General features: G+C 41.7%; 1 protein-coding gene across 3 annotated transcripts in view; it reads left to right on the top strand.

Moving 5' to 3' along the window:
* Positions 1-25,022, top strand: part of LOC115128098 (calmodulin-regulated spectrin-associated protein 1-B-like) — a 108,445-nt gene that overhangs the window by 36,087 nt on the left and 47,336 nt on the right. For all 3 annotated transcript variants that reach the window (XM_029657706.2, XM_029657720.2, XM_029657712.2), the window contains exons 4-5: positions 13,067-13,228; positions 14,748-14,828. In XM_029657706.2, the coding sequence (XP_029513566.2) occupies positions 13,067-13,228; positions 14,748-14,828 (243 nt within the window). The remainder of the gene's footprint in view (positions 1-13,066; positions 13,229-14,747; positions 14,829-25,022) is intronic.

The raw sequence follows: 25,022 nt of genomic DNA on the forward strand, positions 1-25,022 counted from the left end.
ATTTTATTTGTCACATACACATGGTTAGCAGATGTTAATGCGAGTGTAGCGAAATGCTTGTGCTTCTATTTCCGACAATGCAGTAATAACCAACAAGTAATCTAACTAACAATTCCAAAACTACTGTCTTATACACAGTGTAAGGGGATAAAGAATATGTACATAAGGATATATGAATGAGTGATGGTACAGAGCAGCATAGGCAAGATACAGTATATACATATGAGATGAGTATGTAAACAAAGTGGCATAGTTAGTGGCTAGTGATACATGTATTACATAAGGATGCAGTCGATGATATAGAGTACACTATATACGTATGCATATGAGATGAATAATTTACATTTAAGTCATTTAGCAGACGCTCTTATCCAGAGCGACTTGTAGGGTAAGTAACATTATATAAGGTAGCATTGTTTAAAGTGGCTAGTGATATATTTACATCATTTCCCATCAATTCCCATTATTAAAGTGGCTGGAGTTGAGTCAGTGTCAGTGTGTTGGCAGCAGCCACTCAATGTTAGTGGTGGCTGTTTAACAGTCTGATGGCCTTGAGATAGAAGCTGTTTTTCAGTCTCTCGGTCCCAGCTTTGATGCACCTGTACTGACCTCGCCTTCTGGATGATAGCGAGGTGAACAGGCAGTGGCTCGGGTGGTTGATGTCCTTGATGATCTTTATGGCCTTCCTGTAACATCGGGTGGTTTAGGTGTCCTGGAGGGCAGGTAGTTTGCACCCGGTGATGCGTTGTGCAGACCTCACTACCCTCTGGAGAGCCTTACGGTTGAGGGCGGAGCAGTTGCCGTACCAGGCGGTGATAAAGCCAGCCAGGATGCTCTCGATTGTGCATCTGTAGAAGTTTGTGAGTGCTTTTGGTGACGATCCGAATTTCTTCAGCCTCCTGAGGTTGAAGAGGCGCTGCTGCGCCTTCTTCACGATGCTGTCTGTGTGAGTGGACCAATTCAGTTTGTCTGTGATGTGTATGCCGAGGAACTTAAAACTTGCTACCCTCTCCACTACTGTTCCATCGATGTGGATAGGGGGGTGTTCCCTCTGCTGTTTCCTGAAGTCCACAATCATCTCCTTAGTTTTGTTGACGTTGAGTGTGAGGTTATTTTCCTGACACCACACTCCGAGGGCCCTCACCTCCTCCCTGTAGGCCGTCTCGTCGTTGTTGGTAATCAAGCCTACCACTGTTGTGTCGTCCGCAAACTTGATGATTGAGTTGGAGGCGTGCGTGGCCACGCAGTCGTGGGTGAACAGGGAGTACAGGAGAGGGCTCAGAACGCACCCTTGTGGGGCCCCAGTGTTGAGGATCAGCTGGGAGGAGATGTTGTTGCCTACCCTCACCACCTGGGGGTGGCCCGTCAGGAAGTCCAGTACCCAGTTGCACAGGGTGGGGTCGATACCCACGGTCTCGAGCTTGATGACGAGCTTGGAGGGTACTATGGTGTTGAATGCCAAGCTGTAGTCGATGAACAGCATGCTCACATAGGTATTCCTCTTGTCCAGATGGGTTAGGGCAGTGTGCAGTGTGGTTGAGATTGCATCGTCTGTGGACCTATTTGGGCGGTAAGCAAATTGGAGTGGGTCTAGGGTGTCAGGTAGGGTGGAGGTGATATGGTCCTTGACTAGTCTCTCAAAGCACTTCATGATGATGGAAGTGAGTGCTACGGGGCGGTAGTCGTTTAGCTCAGTTACCTTAGCTTTCTTGGGAACAGGAACAATGGTGGCCCTCTTGAAGCATGTGGGAACAGCAGACTGGTATAGGGATTGATTGAATATGTCCGTAAACACACCAGCCAGCTGGTCTGCGCATGCTCTGAGGGCGCGGCTGGGGATGCCGTCTGGGCCTGCAGCCTTGCGAGGGTTTACACGTTTAAATGTCTTACTCACCTCGGCTGCAATGAAGGAGAGACCGCATGTTTTCGTTGCAGGCCGTGTCGGTGGCACTGTATTGTCCTCAAAGCGGGCAAAAAAGTTATTTAGTCTGCCTGGGAGCACGACATCCTGGTCCGTGACTGGGCTGGATTTCTTCTTGTAGTCCGTGATTGACTGTAGACCCTGCCACATGCCTCTTGTGTCTGAGCCGTTGAATTGAGATTCTACTTTGTCTCTGTACTGACGCTTAGCTTGTTTGATCGCCTTGCGGAGGGAATAGCTGCACTGTTTGAATTCAGTAATGTTACCAGACACCTTGCCCTGATTAAAAGCAGTGGTTCGAGCTTTCAGTTTCACGCGAATGCTGCCATCAATCCACGGTTTCTGGTTAGGGAATGTTTTAATCGTTGCTATGGGAACGACATCTTCAACGCATGTTCTAATGAACTCGCACACCGAATCAGCGTATTCGTCAATATTGTTATCTGACGCAATACGAAACTTATCCCAGTCCACGTGATGGAAGCAGTCTTGGAGTGTGGAGTCAGCTTGGTCGGACCAGCGTTGGACAGACCTCAGCGTGGGAGCCTCTTGTTTTAGTTTCTGTCTGTAGGCAGGGATCAACAAAATGGAGGCGTGGTCAGCTTTTCCGAAAGGGGGGCGGGGCAGGGCCTTATATGCGTCACGGAAGTTAGAGTAACAATGATCCAAGGTTTTTCCACCCCTGGTTGCGCAATCGATATGCTGATAAAATAACACGTAAAAAAACAAAAAACTGCATAGTTTCCTAGGAACGCGAAGCGAGGCGGCCATCTCTGTCGGCGCCGGAAGTGTAAAAAAAAAAGCGTGTGCGAGCAAGGAGGCCTACAAACCTGACTCAGTTACACCAGCTCTGTCAGGAGGAATGGGCCACAATTCACCCAACTTATTGTGGGAAGCTTGTGGAAGGCTACCCAAAACATTTGACCTAAGTTAAACAATTTAAAGGCAATGCTACCAAATCCTAATTGAGTGAATGTAAACTTCTGACCCACTGGGAATGTGATGAAAGAAATAAAAGCTGAAATAAATCATTCTCTACTATTATTCTGACATTTCACATTCTTAAAATAAAGTGGTGATCCTTACTGACCTAAAACATACTTTTTACTAGGATTAAATGTTAGGAATTGTGAAAAACTGAGTTTAAATGTATTTGGCTAAGGTGTATGTAAACTTCCGACTTCAACTGTATTTGTCAAACGGCAGCCAAGCATCGATCATCATGTCACCAATAAATATTGAGGGTCTTATTCTGGAGTATTTATCAACCTCATCACTTTACACATTCACCATTCAGTGAAGTTCATAATTTATTTAATAATCTCAAAGTATGATGACAAGCGCCCGGCAATGACAATCGCCCGGCTGAACCACTTCAGTTTGCTGTCTTTTGAGCGTGAACTGACATACATTGGATTATGATGAAATCAGCACCATATTCAACTCAGACTAGCCGTCTGCGCCTTGTGATGTAGGTCACACCTTATGATATGTCTACTAAAGGTAAGGTCCCATTTTGTAGTACTATTACCCGCCGTGGTATAAATTGTAACATCAAATATAGGCTTGTTTGCCCATCGAGAGTAAAGTGCATCTGAAGATGAGTTTTATGTTGTTGGCAACTGGTATAAAGTTACTGTCTAATTTTAATATGCTGGGATATTTAATTATTTGTATATGTAACGAGGTTCTTCCAAGTACTATGCACAAGTATAAAACTATTCTATTACGAAATAATATACGGTGCACGTCGCAATTTATTTTTTAATTAATGAGTATAAAACATGCCTATTGAAATTTTTCTAGGCCTATACCCCCCCACCAAAAAATTCTGGCTAGGCCCCTGGACCAGACCCCATTCTGGGGACTGCACACAGGTGTTTACAGCCATTAATGGACTGGCATTGGAGCAAGGTACAATGCTTACGGCACTGGATGTGTGCTTCAAGTCCTATTATGTGTTTGACATTAACTTTCCCACTGTTCCCCAGCATGGAAATTCCTATAGTGTATCAGCTGCCAGGAACAGAATTCCCCACAGTAAGAGTGTTGCGAGCATGTCTTTTTTCCACTGAACAGTAGTGTATAAGTGCCCACTCTTGTATGTAGTGTGAGAAGTGACAGGAGGAAGCACATCCCTCCAGCTGATGTGTTCCTGTGAATTAATAGATCAATGAGCCATGAGTATCTCATTCCAATGCATAATATGCTCTTAACCTCATAGTCCACCAATACCGGACGCGGGTTTGTGACTAGGGCTCAAGCTCATTAGCATAACGCACAATGCGAAAAAATATTCCTAAAAATATTTAACCTCCACACATTAACAAGTAAAATAGCTCAAATGAAAGATAAACAAGTTGTTTATCTACCCAGCAAGTCAGATTTATAAAATGTTTTACGGCGAAAACATAGCACATATTTATGTCCAACCACCACCGCAGACATACCTCATTAGCATAGCCAAGTAGGAAAAAATATGCAATCAACAAACGCAGGATTAAAAGAAAAATCATTTCACTAACCTTTTGAAATCTTCATCAGATGACAGTAATATAACATGTTACACAGTACATTCATTTTTTTTCAATAATCTGCAATATATATCCATAAATCTCTGTTTACAATGACGCATCGTTCAAAAAATGCTACTACAATGTCAGGAGAAATGAAATAGCTCCGGCAGATAACGTCAGCTAACAAGGAATACACATCATAAACTTTGACTAAATATGCATGTTTTACATATGTATAGCAAGATACACTTCTTCTAAATGCAATCGCTGTGTTACATTTATTTTTAACGTTACAGGTTGCGTTCACTAGGCTATACTAGGGAGTCGGCGCTCCAACATTAGCAGTATCCCTCCTCTATCTTGGAGTCGACAGAAACCCAAAATTAACACATAAATATTCCCTTACCTTTGCTGTTCTTCCATCAGAAGACCTGGAAGGGATTATACTTACCAAATCAGCGTTCAGTTTTCAAGTCTGTGTCTTTCGGTTCTCAAAAACGGCACATTTCGGTCGAAATGTAGGCAAATTTCAAGTGGATGCGCACCAAAACGTCGAAAGTACATATTATATGTCGAGTAAACTTGTCAAACTATGTTCATAATTAAGCTTTAACATTTTATAAAGGTGCACAGAAATCGTGAGGGCGAACAGAAACACACACGTCGTTTAATCGATCCTGAAGAAAGGACTTCACCCGGCCAGAGCGCGCGTAACAGTCACCTGTCACCTTATTTTTCGCGTGGCCGAGAGGTTTCAGCTCGCTCAAACTCCCGTGAGCGCGCGATTCTCACAATGACACGCCCCATTGAAAGCAGGCTTCGCGCTGAACACGTACAGACTGTTCCCAGGGCGGTAGCTGTTTGGGAAGTGCGTGTGAGATGACGTCAAAGTTGGGCCAACTTTCTCCATGACAAGATAGCATTTGGGAGAATGCATGCCCTGAGAGTTCTGCTTTACATAGAGACAAAATTTAAACGGTTTTAGAAGCTTTAGAGTGTTTTCTATTCGATAATATTTTTTATATGCATATATTAGCAATTTTGGGGAAAAATATTTTCAGTTTACTATGGGCACGCACTTTCTCCAACAGGGGCAGTATAGAGGGGGAGCTCTTTAAGGAACTATTTATTGTTCTGTTAAATTGACATTTAGTTTGTTTTTAAATGCATCTGTGCCTATTTTTTGCCTACAGTAATGTGTGTGTTGCTTGTTTGCCTTTAATTCAACTACTGGTGCCTTCTGGTACACTTTCATTCTATCACAACAATTTATTTTAAATACAAATGTTACATTTTGGGGACTGTGAAGTGCTTTATGAATGAACATTAGGTAATGAGTCATTAGTCCATGTCCTTAGTATAGTGTAGAGGTCGGCCGATTATGATTTTTCAACGCCGATACAGATTATTGGAGGACCAAAAAAAGCTGATACCGATTAATTGGCCGATTTAAAAATATATATATATATATATTTAAGACAATTACAACAATATTGAATTAACACTTTTTTAAAATGTAGTATAATACATCAATAAATGCATTTTAGTCTCAAATAAATAATGAAACATGTTCAATTTGGTTTAAATAATGTAAAAACACAGTGTTAGAGAAGAAAGTAAATGTGCAATATGTGCCATGTAAAAAAGATAACGTTTAAGTTTCTTGCTCAGAACATGAGAACATATGAAAGCTGGTGGTTCCTTTTAACATGAGTCTTCAATATTCCCAGTTAAGAAGTTTTAGGTTGTAGTTAAAGGAATTATAGGACTATTTCTCTCTATACCATTTGTATTTCATATACCTTTGACTATTGGATGTTCTTATATGCACTTTAGTATTGCCAGCCTAATCTCGGGGGTTGATAGGCTTGAAGTCATAAACATCGCAATGCTTGAAGCACATCGATGAGCTGCTGGCAAACGCACAAAAGTGCTGTTTGAATGAATGCTTAAGAGCCACCGCTCAGTCAGACTGCTCTATTAAATCATAGACTTAATTAGGATATAATAAACACACAGAAATACGAGCCTTAGGTCATTAATATGGTAAAAACCGGAAACTATCATTTTGAAAACAAAACGTTTATTCTTTCAGTGAAATACGGAACCGTTCCGTATTTTATCAAACGGGTGGTATCCCTAAGTATAAATATTGCTGTTACATTGCACATCCTTCAATGTTATGTCAAAATTATGTCAAATTAATTACGGTCTTTGTTAGGAAGAAATGGTCTTCACACAGTTTGCAACGAGCCAGGCAGCCCAAACTGCTGCATATACCCTGACTCTGCTTGCACAGAACGCAAGAGAAGTGACACAATTTCCCTAGCTAAAAGAAATTCATGTTAGCAGGCAATATTAACTAAATATGCAGGTTTAAAAATATACTTTTGTATTGATTTTAAGAAAGGCATTGATGGTTATGTACACATTGGTGCAACGTCAGTGCTTTTTTCGCGAATGCGGTTGTTAAATCATCACCCTTTTGGCGAAGTAGGCTGTTATTCGATGATAAATGAACAGGCACCGCATTGATTGTATGCAAAGCAGGACACGCTAGATAAACTAGTAATATCGTCAACCATGTAATTATGTTAAGATTGATTGTTTTTTTACAAGACAAGTTTAATGCTAGCTAGCAATTTACATTGGCTCCTTGCTGTACTTGTGTAACAGGTGGTCAGCCTGCCATGTAGTCTCATCGTGGAGTGCAATGTAATCGGCCATGAACGGCGTCCAAAAATGCAGATTACCGATTGTTATGAACATTTGAAATCGGCCCTAATTAATCGGCCATTCCGAGTGAACTTCAAATGTAATATTTTACACTTGATCTGTGTAACAATGTTTTAACTCGACCCAAATGAAGACTTATGTATGGCAAAACAACAGCATGGTGTGTACTGTCACCTAAAATAGCCTAAGCTAGCTGATGTGTGTCAGTTAATGTGAATGTCCATTCGATCTGGCACGGGTAAACATATTTAGACAATAGAAAAAAAAATATATAAAAAAAAATATAAAAAATATATATATTCTTGTATATTCTCTGACGTGATGTGATGTATGTTTTAAAATGCAGGCAATAGAAATTAATTGTTTGAAATTAATTGTTTGAAATTCAACATTGTATCTTGATTAGGTGTGTGTAAGAAACAGGTGGTGGGATGATAGAGAAGGCTAAATTGAAATTAGGATTAGATTGAGAGAAAAAAAATGACCCAGCTGCCCAAATTGGGTTATTTTTTGGGTTGTCAAAATTACCCAAATTAGGTTATTTTTAACCCAGCATTTTTTATAGTAACAATAGTTCATTTTGGGGAAATAATATTGCCATATTAGGCATAACTAACTTTCTACCTTTTAAGATGCCAAAATATGCATTGTTTTCAGTATCATCATTTTGTTTTGTTTTCTGATTTGTTTTAGTGCATGCATTCAACAAGCTTTGGAGGAAGGACTTTCACAGGGTCACAATCTCCAAAGTTCACTCAAAAAGGCAATAGTTCCAAACTGGGTTTGATTTAGTTTTTGTTGTTTTAATTATTTTTTTAAATAGCTAATTATCTTTTAAACTTCCATTGGTTAATTTATTGCTCAGTTATCACTTGGCTCATGTAAATCATTATTTTGTTATCCCTTTAAACATCCTAAGGTCAATGTCCCCATAGTGTTCACTTCACATTTCTCTCATGTAAATGTTGTAGCTGCATAAAAAGATTAAACATTTTATTTGGGAAATGTCCTGTCTTTGCTATTTTCTTCATTACCATGCTGATGATTTCAAGTTGTATTGGATTTATTTTATCTGTTAAGACATTGAATACATGTTGTTTAGTATATTTACTACATTTAGTATGTTTCGTTTTTCTCTCTGTGAAGTAAGTTCATTTATAGTTGTGACTTGGTTTATGTATATACTTTTCAATGTTTAACACACAGTAACCAAAACCCTGATATAATTTCAATATTCGTACTGAGTTTCCCAGAGTTGTTTGCCAGAAGTTCACAAGTTGCAAATTGTCCAAATGTTTGCCAGAAACCGGTTTTCTGTAAGGTAAATATTACCACCACCTTTTTAAAACCATGTCTATTAGGTATGTAACAATTCACATATGAATCGGTCCCGATTCAAATGTTTAAGATTCGACTGACTGCATCTGTACACGGACCCCAAACCGAACCAAATGTAGCATGCAGTCAGAAAATCGATTAAAACGTTACGCATCGCGGAGTCACAAAAATGTTTTGCTCTTTTTCTTTTTTTACACCCAATGCGTCCTCCTTCGGTGTCGAACTAAGCATGTAACGTTAACTGTGTTGACAGTCATTGATCTACAAGTCATAGTGCATGCCGGCTATATCAGTAGCCTCGTCAAACTGTGCACTGTGCCCAGTTTCGCACGATGACCAACGCAAGTTAGGCGGCCTGTCTTGCACATCTGTGTGGCACCCATAACACGTTTAGCATTAGATTAGGCGTTATTAGTTAAGTGACAAGCTATGTCATTTGCTAGGTAATTGTTATATATGCACTGTTGAAAATGCTGTTTTATCAGAATAAAAGTAAGTTACCGGAGACGCAACTCCGGCTACCTGCTTAACGGAGTTTACAATAGATTTTATTCAGATTGTTCAGGTTCACCATCAGCAATAGTTTTGGTAAACTCTTTTAAAAAATGGTGCTGTCTAGAACTTGAAAGGGTTATTTGACTGTCCTCTTAGAAGAACCCTTTAAAGAACCATTTTTAGTTCCAGGTAGGTTGGTTCAAAAAGGGACCAAAAAGGTTTCTCCTATGGGGACAGTCGAATAACCCAGATGTTCTAGCTGTGTCTGAATCCTGGTTTAGGAAGACCACCAAAAATTCTGAAATTTTAATCCCAAACTACAACATTTTCAGACAAGATAGAACTGCCAAAGGGGGCGGTGTTGCAATCTACTGCAAAGATAGCCTGCAGAGTTCTGTCCTACTATCCAGGTCTGTACCCAAACAATTTGAACTTCTACTTTTAAAAATCTACCTCTCTAAAAACAAGTCTCTCACCGTTGCCGCCTGCTATAGACCACCCTCTGCCCCCAGCTGTGCTCTGGACACCATATGTGAACTGATTGTCCCCCATCTATCTTCAGAGCTCGTGCTGCTAGGCGACCTAAACTGGAACATGCTTAACACCCCAGCCATCCTACAATCTAAGCTTGATGCCCTCAATCTCACACAAATTATCAATGAACCTACCAGGTACCTCCCAATAGATATCATCCTAACCAACTTGCCCTCTAAATACACCTCTGCTGTCTTCAACCAAAGATCTCAGCGATCACTGTCTCATTGCCTGCATCCGTAATGGGTCAGCGGTCAAACGACCTCCACTCATCACTGTCAAACGCTCCCTGAAACACTTCAGCGAACAGGCCTTTCTAATCGACCTGGCCGGTGTATCCTGGAAGGTTATTGATCTCATCCCGTCAGTAGAGGATGCCTGGATATTTTTTTTTAATGCCTTCCTAACCATCTTAAATAAACATGCCCCATTCAAGAAATTTAGAACCAGGAACAGATATAGCCCTTGGTTCTCCCCAGACCTGACTGCCCTTAACCAACACAAAAACATCCTATGGCGTTCTGCATTAGCATCGAACAGCCCCCGTGATATGCAGCTGTTCAGGGAAGCTAGAAACCATTATACACAGGCAGTTAGAAAAGCCAAGGCTAGCTTTTTCAAGCAGAAATGTGCTTCCTGCAACACTAACTCAAAAAAGTTCTGGGACACTGTAAAGTCCATGGAGAATAAGAACACCTCCTCCCAGCTGCCCACTGCACTGAAGATAGGAAACACTGTCACCACTGATAAATCCACCATAATTGAGAATTTCAATAAGCATTTTTCTACGGCTGGCCATGCTTTCCATCTGGCTACTCCTACCCCGGTCAACAGCACTGCACACCCCACAGCAACTCGCCCAAGCCTTCCCCATTTCTCCTTCTCCCAAATCCGTTCAGCTGATGTTCTGAAAGAGCTGCAAAATCTGGACCCCTACAAATCAGCCGGGCTAGACAATCTGGACCTTTCTTTCTAAAATTATCTGCTGAAATTGTTGCCACCCCTATTACTAGCCTGTTCAACCTCTCTTTCGTGTCGTCTGAGATTCCCAAAGATTGGAAAGCAGCTGCGGTCATCCCCCTCTTCAAAGGGTGGGGACACTCTTGACCCAAACTGCTACAGACCTATATCTATCCTACCATGCCTTTCTAAGGTCTTCGAAAGCCAAGTCAACAAACAGATTACCGACCATTTCGAATCTCACCATACCTTCTCTGCTATGCAATATGGTTTCAGAGCTGGTCATGGGTGCACCTCAGCCACGCTCAAGGTCCTAAACGATATCTTAACCACCATCGATAAGAAACATTACTGTGCAGCCGTATTCATTGATCTGGCCAAGGCTTTCGACTCTGTCAATCACCACATCCTCATCGGCAGACTCGACAGCCTTGGTTTCTCAAATGATTGCCTCGCCTGGTTCACCAACTACTTCTCTGATAGAGTTCAGTGTGTCAAATTGGAGGGTCTGCTGTCCGGACCTCTGGCAGTCTCTATGGGGGTGCCACAGGGTTCAATTCTTGGACCGACTCTCTTCTCTGTATACATCAATGAGGTCGCTCTTGCTGCTGGTCTCTGATCCACCTCTACGCAGACGACACCATTCTGTATACTTCTGGCCCTTCTTTGGACACTGTGTTAACAACCCTCCAGGCAAGCTTCAATGCCATACAACTCTCCTTCCGTGGCCTCCAATTGCTCTTAAATACAAGTAAAACTAAATGCATGCTCTTCAACCGATCGCTACCTGCACCTGCCCGCCTGTCCAACATCACTACTCTGGACGGCTCTGACTTAGAATACGTGGACAACTACAAATACTTAGGTGTCTGGTTAGACTGTAAACTCTCCTTCCAGACCCATATCAAACATCTCCAATCCAAAGTTAAAATCTAGAATTGGCTTCCTATTTCACAACAAAGCATCCTTCACTCATGCTGCCAAACATACTCTTGTAAAACTGACCATCCTACCAATCCTCGACTTTGGCGATGTCATTTACAAAATAGCCTCCAATACCAGTGCTACTCAACAAATTGGATGCAGTCTGGCTCCATCACAGTGCAATCCGTTTTGTCTCATTTACATTACAAAGTCCCATAGAGCGACTACCCACCATGGAACAGCCACTTTACAATAGTGCACCTGGTATTCGCTGTCTCCGTTGATTGACTGGCCCTCGTGAGGGAGTTTGTTCCACCATTCATACTGGGCTGCGCAGGAACTGTACTTCCTCAGTGGTAGGGAGGCCAAACCCACTGGCTCCATGTCATCTACAAGACCCTGCTAGGTAAAGTCCCCCCACAGGCAGGGAGCCCAGCCAACAGCAGTTGCAGTAATCAGACGGGAGATTATCTCAGCTCGCTGGTCACCATAGCATCTCCCACCTATAGCACACGCTCCAGCAGGTATATCTCTCTAGTCACCCCCAAAACCAATTCTTTCTTTGGCCGCCTCTCCTTCCAGTTCTCTGCTGCCAATGACTGGAACGCAACAAAAATCTCTGAAACTGGAAACACTTATCTCCCTCACTAGCTTTTCCTGTGTGAGGCAGCACCAACTGTCAGAGCAGCTCACAGATTACTGCACCTGTACATAGCCCACCTATAATTTAGTCACAAACAACTCCCTCTTTCCAGTTCTACTGTATTTAATTTATTTATTTTATTTTGCTGCACCTTTTCACCCCATTATTTTTTATTTATTTATTTTGCTCTTTTCACTTTTTTATTTCTACTTTGCACATTCTCCAATGCAAATCTACCATTCCAGTGTTTTACTTGCTATATTGTATTTACTTTGCCACCATGGCCTTTTTTTGCCTTTACCTCCCTTATCTCACCTCATTTGCTCACATCGTATATAGACTTGTTTATACTGTATTATTGACTGTATGTTTGTTTTACTCCATGTGTAACTCTGTGTCGCTGTATGTGTCGAACTGCTTTGCTTTATCTTGGCCAGGTCGCAATTGTAAATGAGAACTTGCTCTCAACTTGCCTACCTGGTTAAATAAAGGTGAAATAAAATAAAAATGTCATAGTTTTGATGTCTTCACTATTATTCTACAATGTAGAAAATAGTAAAAATAAAAATAAACCCTGGAAGGAGTAGGTGTGTCCAAACTTTCGACTGGTACAGTACTTTTGTATATTATATATAAAATTACAGTACAATTTTCAATGAACAAATAAGGTTTTATATGCAAGATAGTTAAATAAAGAGCTAAATTATTCATTATTATTATTTGTGCCCTTGTCCTGTAAGAGCTCTTTGTCACTTCCCACGAGCCGGGGTGTGACAAAAACGAATTATTGTGTTTAATAAATGTATGTGGCAGACTTACAATGATGGCAAAAAACAACATTTGCTGACCCTGTTTCTAGAGGGGGTACGCAGCTGGAGGTTGAATGTTTGAAGGGTACGGGACTACAAAAAGCTTGGGAACCACTGCCTTAAAACGATCAATCGAGTAGGGTAGGAGCAAACATGCTAAACATATATTGTTTCTCCCCTGTGTGTACAGAGTTCCCACATACCATTAATTGATTCCCTGATGATGGCCTACACAGTGGAGATGATCAGCATAGAGCAGGTGGTAGGCTGCGTCAAACGCTTCTCCACCTTCAGCGCCTCCAAGGAGCTGCCCTTTGACCTGGAGGACGCCATGGTCTTCTGGATCAACAAGGTGAGCCGTGCGTGCGTCAGGGTTTCCGTTAGGAAAATGTGTCACCGGACATTTGACCGGCAACATTTTAATTTATCGGACATTTAAGATGTACCGGATCCATATGCATTGGGTGCGTAACCTCATCACGGCGTCCACCCACGGTGCTCAGAATGACAGAAATGACATTTAGAATATGGTCATTCATATTAACTGAACATGCAAGTCGAGGATGCAACGATGTGCGGCCCTTCTTACTGAATTCTGACAACTACTTTTTTACTTTTCCTCAGCCAACACGACAAGTAACGAACGGCAAAATCACTAGCCTATAGTAGAACAGTTTGTTGAGAAATAAATAGCCTATTCCAAACAGACTCGGGGACAGTTGTGGGACGATAGATCCCAAATTCATATAACCAGTAGGCCTACAATAGTGTACATGTTCTTTTTTCTTTTTTTTTACTTTGAAAAACAATGAGTGATGCAAAAGATCAGAATGTTTAACTTAAAATATTTATAAACTTATTTCTTCACATTGTAAGCGCATTAATATGCTAAAGGCAGTAGGCTGCGTGCAAATGTTTGTTCCAAAGTGCAATTAGCAGGAAAACACTTGTCAAAAGGACACTGCACATGAGAACTGTTTCATGTGACCGAGATGAAAATATCTGTTAGAAATTTAGAAAGAGAGGAGATCTAATGGGCTACTTTGAAGCATGGTAAGACATGTCTTGTGTATTAAAACGTTCAACGTTAAAGCTTTCAAACAATTAAGTATATGTTTTCTAAATGCATACTGCCTCCAGCTCATTGGAAAAGAGAAAGGGGGATACCTAGTCAATTGTACAACTGAATGCATTTAACCCAACCCTTCTGAATCAGAGAGGTGCGGGGCGCTGCCATAATCGACATCCACGTCTTCGGTGCACAGTGGGTTAACTGCCTTGCTCAGGGGCAGAACGACTGCAGTGGTATGTGACGCGCTGATGACGCGCTAATGAAGCCTGCCTTCTGTTGCCGTTTGATGCCACTTTCAAAACAACTGGGAACTCGCAAATCTCTGATTTCAGTGCGTTCAAGTCAACTGGTCATCCAACTCGGAATTCTAACTCTTTCTAGAGCTCCGACCTGAAGATTACTGATGTCATGATTTGACCTCATATTTTTCAGTTCCCAGTTGTCTTGAAAGCACCACAATATTGTGCTGTCTTGACAGATTTTCCACTCAAAGGCTCTGTATCTGTATGCTGTACGCGTGTGATAAATAAGAGCATGACGAATATACTGTACACGCGCCAATTTAATTCCACTAAATTAAGAAAATTAACCACTAAGCATGACCAGTCAAATGTATTTACATTTCCAAAAATGAATAGGCTAAAAATAATTATTATGCAACAGGAATTTCTTCTCCCAGACTGTTGGCAATTTTATTTTTCAGGTTTTCTATTATTTTATCGGACAAAAGCCTGCTATTGTGTGAGTGTGAGAAAGTGGGACTATGTGCGTAGTGTACTGACCCTTGTCTGTCCCCCAGGTGAATATGAAGATGAAGGAGATCACAGAGAAAGAGACCAAAATCAAGCAGCATCTGCTAGAGTCCCCCAGCCACCAAAAGGTATTCTTGCGTTTTCCCCTCGCTGTCTCGCATGCTCACTCTCGCTGTCTTTTTCACTCTCACTGTCTTTCGCTGTCTCTCGCGAGCCATCTCTCGCGTTCTTTCAATTCAATTTAAAGGGCTATTTTGGCACTATCTGCATTTCTTTCATTTTTTTCTCACGATTTCTTTCATTTTCACTCACCCTCAGTTATGATTTTCAAATGCGCATTTTCGTGGAACAGTTTCATTTAAATCATAACGTTTTCATTTCTCAAAATCATTGTCACATGGTTAATCATAAAAATGGGAATAAAATGATACAAATCTAAAAGTTAAAATTAAACTAATGTGAGAGCACCAGCATCAGCTATATGGACACATTGATACACCGTGATCAATTGCCGGCTAAAGAAATGAGTGCATTGGAACTCATAGCCTATAGGCCAATGCAGCAGTAGGCCTATAGTTGCTCTTTCAAGATTGGTGATTATTGAAGGGAGATTGTTGGAAAGATTTTTAAAATAGGTTTTTATTTTTTTACATTTTATTTCACCTTTATTTAACCAGGTAGGCTAGAACAAGTTCTCATTTATAACTGCGACGTGGCCAAGATAAAGCAAAGCAGTGTGACACAAACAACAACAGAGTTACACATGGAATAAACAAACATACAGTCAATAATACAATAGAGAAAGTCTATATACAGTGTGTGCAAATGAGGTAGGATAAGGGGGGTGAGGCAATAAATAGGCCATAGTGGCGAAATTATTACAGTAGGGCAAATTAAACACTGGGATGATAGATGTGCAGAAGATGAGTGTGCAAATAGTGGTACTGGGGTGCAAAGGAGAAAAATAAATAAAATGAATAACAATATGGTGATGAGGTAGTTGGATGGGCTATTTAAAAGTGGGCTATGTACAGGTGCAGTGATCTGTGAGCTGCTCTGACAGCTGGTAGTTAAAGCTAGTAAGGGAGATATGAGTCTCCAGCTTCAGGGATTTTTGCAGTTTGTTCCAGTCATTGGCAGCAGAGAACTGGAAGGAAAGGCGGCCGAAGGAGGAATTGGCTTTGGGGGGCTTACTGTGAGGAACTATAGTTTTAATAAATCATTCCCAATGGATGTTAAAAAAACACTTTCCTACATTTCCGTGCAGCAGGCCAGGTACTTCTATGCATGCTCAGGCACGCGCGCTCCGTTAACATTATCAGGACAGAGAAGCCAGACACATGCCCATTGCTCACATGGATGTTTGTAAATTATTAACAAATGGACATGTACATTATGGTTATTTCTCACTAGTGTAGCAGGTTGTGAACTCTGTAAACAGTGTTTCCATTGAGAATGGTAAATGACTAATACATGCATTAACAGAAATAAATGTAACCAAGTAACATGGATTAACGGTACATATACTACTGGTGACCTATGTAATTGAGAATTGATTAAACAGTTTTATCGAACGCGAACAATTCACATAATGAAACAATGAATGTGCAAGAATTGGCAGGAGACAGCTGAGCCATTCTGGAGAGGGACTTGCCTATATCTTTGCCATGCAGCCCTCCCCTTCTTCTTGTCTCAACATTTGAAATTATACTCAAGACACATTATCTTCACACTTACACTGAACACAAATATAAACGCAACATCTCCAGAGTTACAGTTCATATAAGGAAATCAATGGATCGATGCAGTCGTACACGTCGATCCAGAACATTCCCAAACATGTTCAATAGGTGACATGTCTGGTGAGTATGCAGGCTATGGAATAACTGGGACATTTTCAGCTTCCAGGAATTGTGTACAGATCCTTGCGACATGGGTTTCATACTGAAACATGAGGTGATGGTGGCGGATGAATGGCACCACAACGGGCTTCAGGATCTCATCATGATATCTCTGTGCATTGAAATTGCCATCGATAAAATGCAATTGTGTTCATTGTCCGTATCATATGCCTGCCCATACCATAACCCCACTCCCACAATGGGGGGCACGCTGTTCACAACGTTGACATCAGCAAACCGTTCATCCACATCTGCCCAGTTCAGTTGAAACTGGGATTCATCCGTGAAGAGCACACTTCTCCAGCATGCCAGTGGCCATCGAAGGTGATCATTTGCACACTGTAGTCGGTTACAACGTCGAACTACAGTCAGGTTGAGACCCTGGTAAGGACGAAGAGCACGCAGATGAGCTTCCCTGACACAGTTTGTGCAGAAATCCTTTGCTTGTGCAAACCCACAGTTTCATCAGCTGTCTGGGTGGCTGGTCTTAGACGATCCCGCAGGTGAGGAAGCCAGATGTGGAGGTCCTGGGCTGGCGGAATTACACGAGATCTGCAATTGTGTAGTAGGATGTACTAGCAAATTCTCTAAAACGACATTGGAGGATTATGGTAGAGAAATTAACATTAAATTCTCTGGCAACAGCTGTGGTGGACATTCCTGCAAACAGGATGCCAATTTGCACGCTCCATCAATAATTGAGACATCTGTGGCATTGTGTTGTGTGACAAAACTGCACATTTTAGAGTGGCCTTTTATTGTCCCCAACACAAGGTAATGTGTAATGTATGTAATGATCGTGCTGTTTAATAAACTTCTTGATATGCCACACCTGTCAGGTGGATGGATTATCTTGGCAAAGGAGAAATGCTCACTCACAGGGATGTAAACGCATTTGTGCACAAAATTGTAAATAAATAAGCTTTTTGTGCATAAGGAACATTTCTGTGATCTTTTATTTCAGCTCATGAAATATGGGTCCAAACATTTGACATTTTGTGTTCATATTTTTGTTTTAGATGCTTTTCTCTGACAGCTGAAACTCAATAATCAAGGTTTATACAAATCGCTGTTGAAAACTAAATATTAGTCTCAAAGAAATGTGAGATGTCGAGATGCTTTTTATAGTGGATATCAAGTTTATACATTCCCTGCCTGGGCTGATGAGACAGTGTATTGCGCAGTCAGATAGAACAGAGTAAATAGGCATTTTAACATCATAGATTTAGCTGGTGGTAACTTGTGGAATAGACACCGTCTGGAATGTGCTTTTAGCCAATCATCATTCAGGATTAGACCCACCAGTTGTATAAAATTTGATAGACAACACTAACTAGAGGTGGAACAATAAACCAAAAATTACCAAAACCTACATTGCCCTCTTACCGAAGCAATTTTGCTTACGTTGGTAATGTTGGCAGTTAGGCTACACAACGTTCCTGCTTTAAACCATTATTTGTTGTCTGGGCTTTAGAAGCTTCTGATAGGCTAGTTGACATCATTTGAGTCAATTGGAGGTGTACCTGTGGATGTATTTCAAGGCCTACCTTCCAACTCAGTGTCTGGTTCATCCTTGGGAGCTATACAAACGCCTGAAGGTACCACCACGTTCATCTGTACAAACAATAGTACACAAGTATAAACACCATGGGACCACACAGCCGTCATACCGCTCAGGAAGGAGACCCGTTCTGTCTCCTAGAGATGAACGTACTTTGGTGCGAAAAGTGCAAATCAATCCCAGAACAACAGCAATGGACCTTGTGAAGATGCTGGAGGAAACAGGTACAAAAGTATCTATATCCACAGTAAAATGAGTCATATATCAACAGAACCTGAAAGGCCGCTCAGCAAGGAAGAAGCTAGTGCTCCAAAATCGCCATAAAAAAGCCAGACCACTGTTTGCAACTGCACATGGGGACAAACTTTGTACTTTTTGGAGAAATGTCCTCTGGTCTGATGAAACAAAAATAGAACTGTTTTAACATAATGACCATCCTTATGTTTGGAGGGAAAAGGGGGAGGCTTGCAAGCCGAAGAACACCATCCCAACGGTGAAGCACGGGGGTGGCAGCATCATGTTGTGGGGGTGCTTTGCTGCAGGAGGGACTGGTGCACTTCCCAAAATAGATGGCTTCATGAGGGAGGAAAACTATGTGGATATATTGAAGCAACATCTCAAGACATCAGTCAGGAAGTTAAAGCTTGGTGACAAATGGGTCTTCCAAATGGACAATGACCCCAAGCATACTTCCAAAGTTGTGGAAAATGGCTTAAGGACAACAAAGTCAAGGTATTGGAGTGGCCATCACAAAGCCCTGACCTCAATCCTATAGAAAATGTGTGGGCAGAACTGAAAAGGCGTGTGCGAGCAAGGAGGCCTACAAACCTGACTCAGTTACATCAGCTCTGACAAAATTCATCCAACTTATTGTGGGAAGCTTGAGGATTCTACCCGAAATGTTTGACCCAAGTTAAACAATTTAAAGGCAATGCTACCAAATAGTAAGTGAGTGTATGTAAACTTCTGACCCCCTGGGAATGTGATGAAAGAAATAAAAGCTGTTAGAAATCATTCTCTCTACTATTATTCTGACATTTCACATTCTTAAAATAAAGTGGTGATACAAACTGATCGAAAACAGGGACTTTTTACTTAGATTAAATGTCAGGAATTGTGAAAAACTGAGTTTAAATGTATTTGGCTAAGGTGTATGTGAACTTCCGTCTTCAACTGTAATTGAGACGATGCCCCAGCGGTAGCCTGGGCAGTCGCTAGTGGGCGCTATGAATCTCCACTATCGTATGGGCTTGATGTGCACAATCTGTTATACACTTCTGTATGCCTATTTTCCCTGTTTTCTCTACCTTCTAGCCATTCAATCTGGTTGATGAGGAAAGCCTTTACAGCCTGAATGGAGAATGTTTTATGCACAAGTGTATTACTGGCTGTACACATCAAGCACAGATGATCCATAGCGCCCACTAGCGGCTGCCCACTATGCCAGCGGAATGAAGCGGAGCTCCCCATTTGCGGTAAATACACAGTGGCCTAAATATGGCCTACAAATGGAACGTTTTTGTAGGATATTACATTTACTGTTGGATCAATTGCATGGCTATCTAGCAACAATGTCTTATTTAGAGTTAGCTATCTAGTTAATGTGTTTGACTTCCACTTCCTCAGTTGGCAAATTATGTAGCATATAAGTATAGCCTAGGCCAATATGCACAAAAAACAAGCAGGCAAATTCATTTCGATACAGCCAAAAATATATCCGATTTTTCTGGATCCTATTTTGACATGTTATGCATCAAAGTGATCCCGAGTGGTGCAGCGGTCTAAGACACTGCATCTCAGTGCAAGAGGCATCACTATAGTACCTGGTTCGAATCCAGGCTGTATCACATCCGGCAGTGAGTCCCATAGGGCGGTGCACAATTGGCCCGTCTGGGTTTGGCTGGAGAAGGCCGTCATTGTAAATAAGAATTTGTTCTTAACTGACTTGCCTGCCTAGTTAAATAAAGGTTAATTAAAAATGAAGGTATTAGATGAAATACCTAACTTCAAACATGTCTTACCTGGCACTGGAAAAAGTCAGTCTAGAGCCCTTTTTCTTAGCTATCTTGCTTCAAAGCTTTGCCATTTGATACCTGATTTTATTAGACTTTTTGTCTAATAATGTTCTAATGTTATAGCATAGTACCACCAGGTGAGCTACTGGGTGTGGAGGCTTTTGTTCCAGCCCTACTCTAACACACCAGATTATACAAATCAACTGCTCAACAGGACATTGTTAAGCTGACTCAGGTGTGTTTGAGCAGGGCTGGATCAAAAGCCTGCACAGCCAGTGGCCTAGCTCCCTGCATGGAGAGTTGACCACATGTTTTATACAGTAACCGTGCTGTATATTTGACTTTAAGGTGTTTTTTCCCAGTGGTATTGTTATGGTATTGAGTTTCATTATACTAGCTAATGATTAACCCATTGGGGTAGCCCAAACAAATGCAGAAAGGCAACCCCATCCTTCAGCCATCTTTAACTTTGCCACAATGCTACTTACTTCCGTTAAGCTACAGGAGCCTGCTCATTGCTAAAATGGCACACCTGTCTTATAATACACTACATGACCGAATGTACAGTGGGGAGATCAAGTATTTGATACACTGCTGATTTTGCAGGTTTTCCTACTTGCAAAGCATGTAGAGGTCTGTAATTTTTTTTCATAGGTACACTTCAACTGTGAGAGACGGAATCTAAAACAAAAATCCAGAAAATCACATTGTATGATTTTTAAGTAATTAATAATTTGCATTTTATTGCATGACATAAGTATTTGATACATCAGAAAAGCAGAACTTAATATTTGATACAGAGATCATACGTTTCCTGTAGTTCTTGACCAGGTTTGCACACACTGCAGCAGGGATTTTGGCCCACTCCTCCATACAGACCTTCTCCAGATCCTTCAGGTTTCGGGGCTGTCGTTGGGCAATACGGACTTTCAGCTCCATCCAAAGATTTGCTATTGGGTTCAGGTCTGGAGACTGGCTAGGCCACTCCAGGACCTTGAGATGCTTCTTACGGAGCCACTCCTTAGTTGCCCTGGCTGTGTGTTTCGGGTCGTTGTCATGCTGGAAGACCCAGCCACGACCCATCTTCAATGCTCTTACTGAGGGAAGGAGGTTGTTGGCCAAGATCTCGCGATACATGGCCCCATCCATCCTCCCCTCAATACGGTACAGTCGTCCTGTGCCCTTTGCAGAAAAGCATCCCCAAAGAATGATGTTTCCACCTCCATGCTTCACGGTTGGGATGGTGATCTTGGGGTTGTACTCATCCTTCTTCTTCCTCCAAACACGGCGAGTGGAGTTTAGACCAAAAAGCTCTATTTTTGTCTTATCAGACCACATGACCTTCTCCCATTCCTCCTCTGGATCATCCAGGTGGTCATTGGCAAACTTCAGACGGGCCTGGACATGCGCTGGCTTGAGCAGGGGGACCTTGCGTGCGCTGCAGGATTTTAATCCATGACGGCGTAGTGTGTTACTAATAGTTTTCTTTGAGACTGTGGTCCCAGCTCTCTTCAGGTCATTGACCAGGTCCTGCCGTGTAGTTCTGGGCTGATCCCTCACCTTCCTCATGATCATTGATGCCCCACGAGGTGAGATCTTGCATGGAGCCCCAGACCTAGGGTGATTGACTGTCATCTTGAACTTCTTCCATTTTTGAATAGTTGCGCCAACAGTTGTTGCCTTCTCACCAAGCTGCTTGCCTATTGTCCTGTAGCCCATCCCAGCCTTGTGCAGGTCTACAATTTTATTTCTGATGTCCTTACACAGCTCCCTGGTCTTGGCCATTGTGGAGAGGTTGGAGTCTGTTTGATTGAGTGTGTGGACAGGTGTCTTTTATACAGGTAACGAGTTCAAACAGGTGCAGTTAATACAGGTAATGAGTGGAGAACAGGAGGGCTTCTTAAAGAAAAACTAACATGTCTATGAGAGCCGGAATTCTTACTGGTTGGTAGGTGATCAAATGCTTATGTCATGCAATAAAATGCAACATTTCTGGATTTTTGTTTTAGATTCTGTCTCTCACAGTATAAGTGTACCTATGATAAAAATTACAGACCTCTACATGCTTTGTAAGTAGGAAAACCTGCAAAATCGGCAGTGTATCAAATACTTGTTATCCCCACTGTATATGTCCACCTGCTCATCGATCATCTAATTCCAAAATTGGAGGCATTAATATGGAGTTGGTCCCCCCTTTGCTGCTATAACAGCCTCTACCCTTCTGGGCAGGCTTTCCACCAGATTTTGGAACATTGTGGCGGGGACTTCCTTCCGTTCGGCAGCAAGATCATTAGTGAGGTCGGGCACTGATGTCGGGAAATTAGGCCTGTCTCGTAGTCGGTGTTCCAATTCATCCCAAATGTGTTAGATAGGGATGAGGTCAGGGCTCTGTGCAGTCAAGTTCTTCCACACCAATCTCAACAAACCATTTCGGTATTGAATTCGCTTTGTGCACGGGGGCATTGTCATGCTGAAACAGGAAAGGGCCTTCCCCAAAGTTTTGCCACAAAGTTGGAAGCACAGAATCGTCTAGAATGTCATTGTATGCTGTAGCATTAATATTTCCCTTCACTGAAAGGGGTGTACACACTTTTGTAAATATAATGTATGTGCCATGTAGGCTATAGCCTTTGGTGAAAGAGCCAGTCCTAAAAATACTACCTTTTGCCAACTTGACTTCATCTCGGGCCTAACAACACCCGTGCCAATATATCTTCCAAACACCGGCTTCTCTGGCGTTATCACTTAAATGGAGAATATTTGTGATAAAAATAAGGGGTTAAATGTGTGTATTTAATACGTACTTGTGTGCGACTGGGGATCGCATGAGTCCATAATCATCTCTCTGTGTCTCTGTCCAGCCTGATCTCATGCATGCACTGGCTTATTGGATCTAGTGGCGTTGTCTCGCGTGGTAACGTACACCCCATTAACCCGGCCCTTTCACCGCCTCTAACCTGCTACACTGCTATCCCCTGTATACAACCTCCATTCGGCAGGGTAGCCTAGTGGTTAGAGCGTTGGATTAGTAACCGGAAGGTTGCAAGTTCAAACCCCCGAGCTGACAAGGTACAAATCTGTCGTTCTGCCCCTGAACAGGCAGTTAACCCACTGTTCCTAGGCCGTCGTTGAAAATAAGCATTTGTTCTTAACTGACTTGCCTAGTTAAATAAAGGTTAAAAAAAAAATTCACCACTGTCTCTTGACTCTCGGGCTGGGCAATATATCAAATGAATTTAATAGTATGTTTCAGTGCGATGTTCCAAATGCTGTTAATGCAAGTATCAATGTTTTTATATTTTGTCATTTATATGAGCGTTTGTCTTTATGGACTCGTCTCATTCGCTCCTTCTGTTCTGTGTGCACCTTCCACTCGCACACAGGCACCAAGCCCCTACCACTTACAACTACAAAGATGATATGTATAATATAACATACACATTAAACACAATAGATACTGTTTATATATCAGACCCTTCACTTTTCCAAATGTGCCCTGTATAATACAAAATAACATACACAATATATACTGTTTATATATCAGACCCTTCACTTTTCCAAATGTGCCCTGTATAATACAATATAACATACGCATTAAACACAATAGATACTGTCTATATATCAGACCCTTCACTTTTCCAAATATGCCCTGTATAATACAATATAACATACGCATTAAACACAATAGATACTGTTTATATATCAGACCCTTCACTTTTCCAAATGTGCCCTGTATAATACAATATAACATACACATTAAACACAATAGATACTGTTTATATATCAGACCCTTCACTTTTCCAAATGTGCCCTGTATAATACAATATAACATACACATTAAACACAATAGATACGGTCTATATATCAGACCCTTCACTTTTTCAAAATAGTGTTGTTACATATTATTCTAAAATGCATTAAATACATTTTTTCCCCTCATCAATCTAAACACAATACCCCATAATGACAAGCCAAAAACAGGTTTTTAGACAATTTTGCAAATGTATGGAAAAAAGTATTATGGGAGAAACGCAGTACTTTGTTGAAGCACCTTTGGCAACGATTACAGCCTCGAGTCCTCTTGGGTATCAAGCTACAAGCTTGGCACTACTGTACATGGGGAGTTTATCCCATACACTGCTGCAGATCCTCTTAAGCTCTCAGGTTGGATGGGGAGCGTCACTGCACAGCTTTTTTCAGGTCTCTCCAGAGATGTTCGATCGGGTTCAAGTACGGGCTCTGGCTGGGCCACTCAAGGACATTCAGGGATTTGTTCTGAAGCCACTCCTGCATTGTCTTAGCTGTGTGCTTAGGGTCGTTGTCTTTTTGGAAGGTGAACTTTAACCCCAGTCTGAAGTCCTGAGTTGTCTGGATCTCTCTGTACTTTGTATTGTTAATATTTCCCTCAATCCTGACTAGTCTCCCAGTCCCTGCCGCTGAAAAACATCCCCACAACATGTTGTGTAGGGATGGTATTGGCTCTGTAGGGATGGTATTGGCCAGGTGATGAGTGGTGCCTAGTTTCCTCCAGACATGACACTTGGCATTTAGGCCAAAGTGTTCAATCTTGGTTTCATCAGACCAGAGAATCTTGTTTCTCATAGTCTGAGAGTCCTTTAGTTGCCTTTTAGCAAACTTCAAGTGGACTGTCGTGCCTTCTACTGAGGAGTGGCTTCCGTCTGGCCATTCTACCATAAAGGCCAGATGGGTGAAGTGCTGCACAGTTGGTTGTTTTTCTGGAAGGTCCTCCTATCTCCACAGAGGAACTCTGGATGTCTGTCAGAGTGACCATCAGGTTATTGGTCACCTCCCTGACCAGGGTCCTTCTCCCCCGATTGCTCAGAG

Source organism: Oncorhynchus nerka, linkage group LG4 (assembly GCF_034236695.1).
Source record: "Oncorhynchus nerka isolate Pitt River linkage group LG4, Oner_Uvic_2.0, whole genome shotgun sequence".
Classification (NCBI taxonomy): domain Eukaryota; kingdom Metazoa; phylum Chordata; class Actinopteri; order Salmoniformes; family Salmonidae; genus Oncorhynchus; species Oncorhynchus nerka.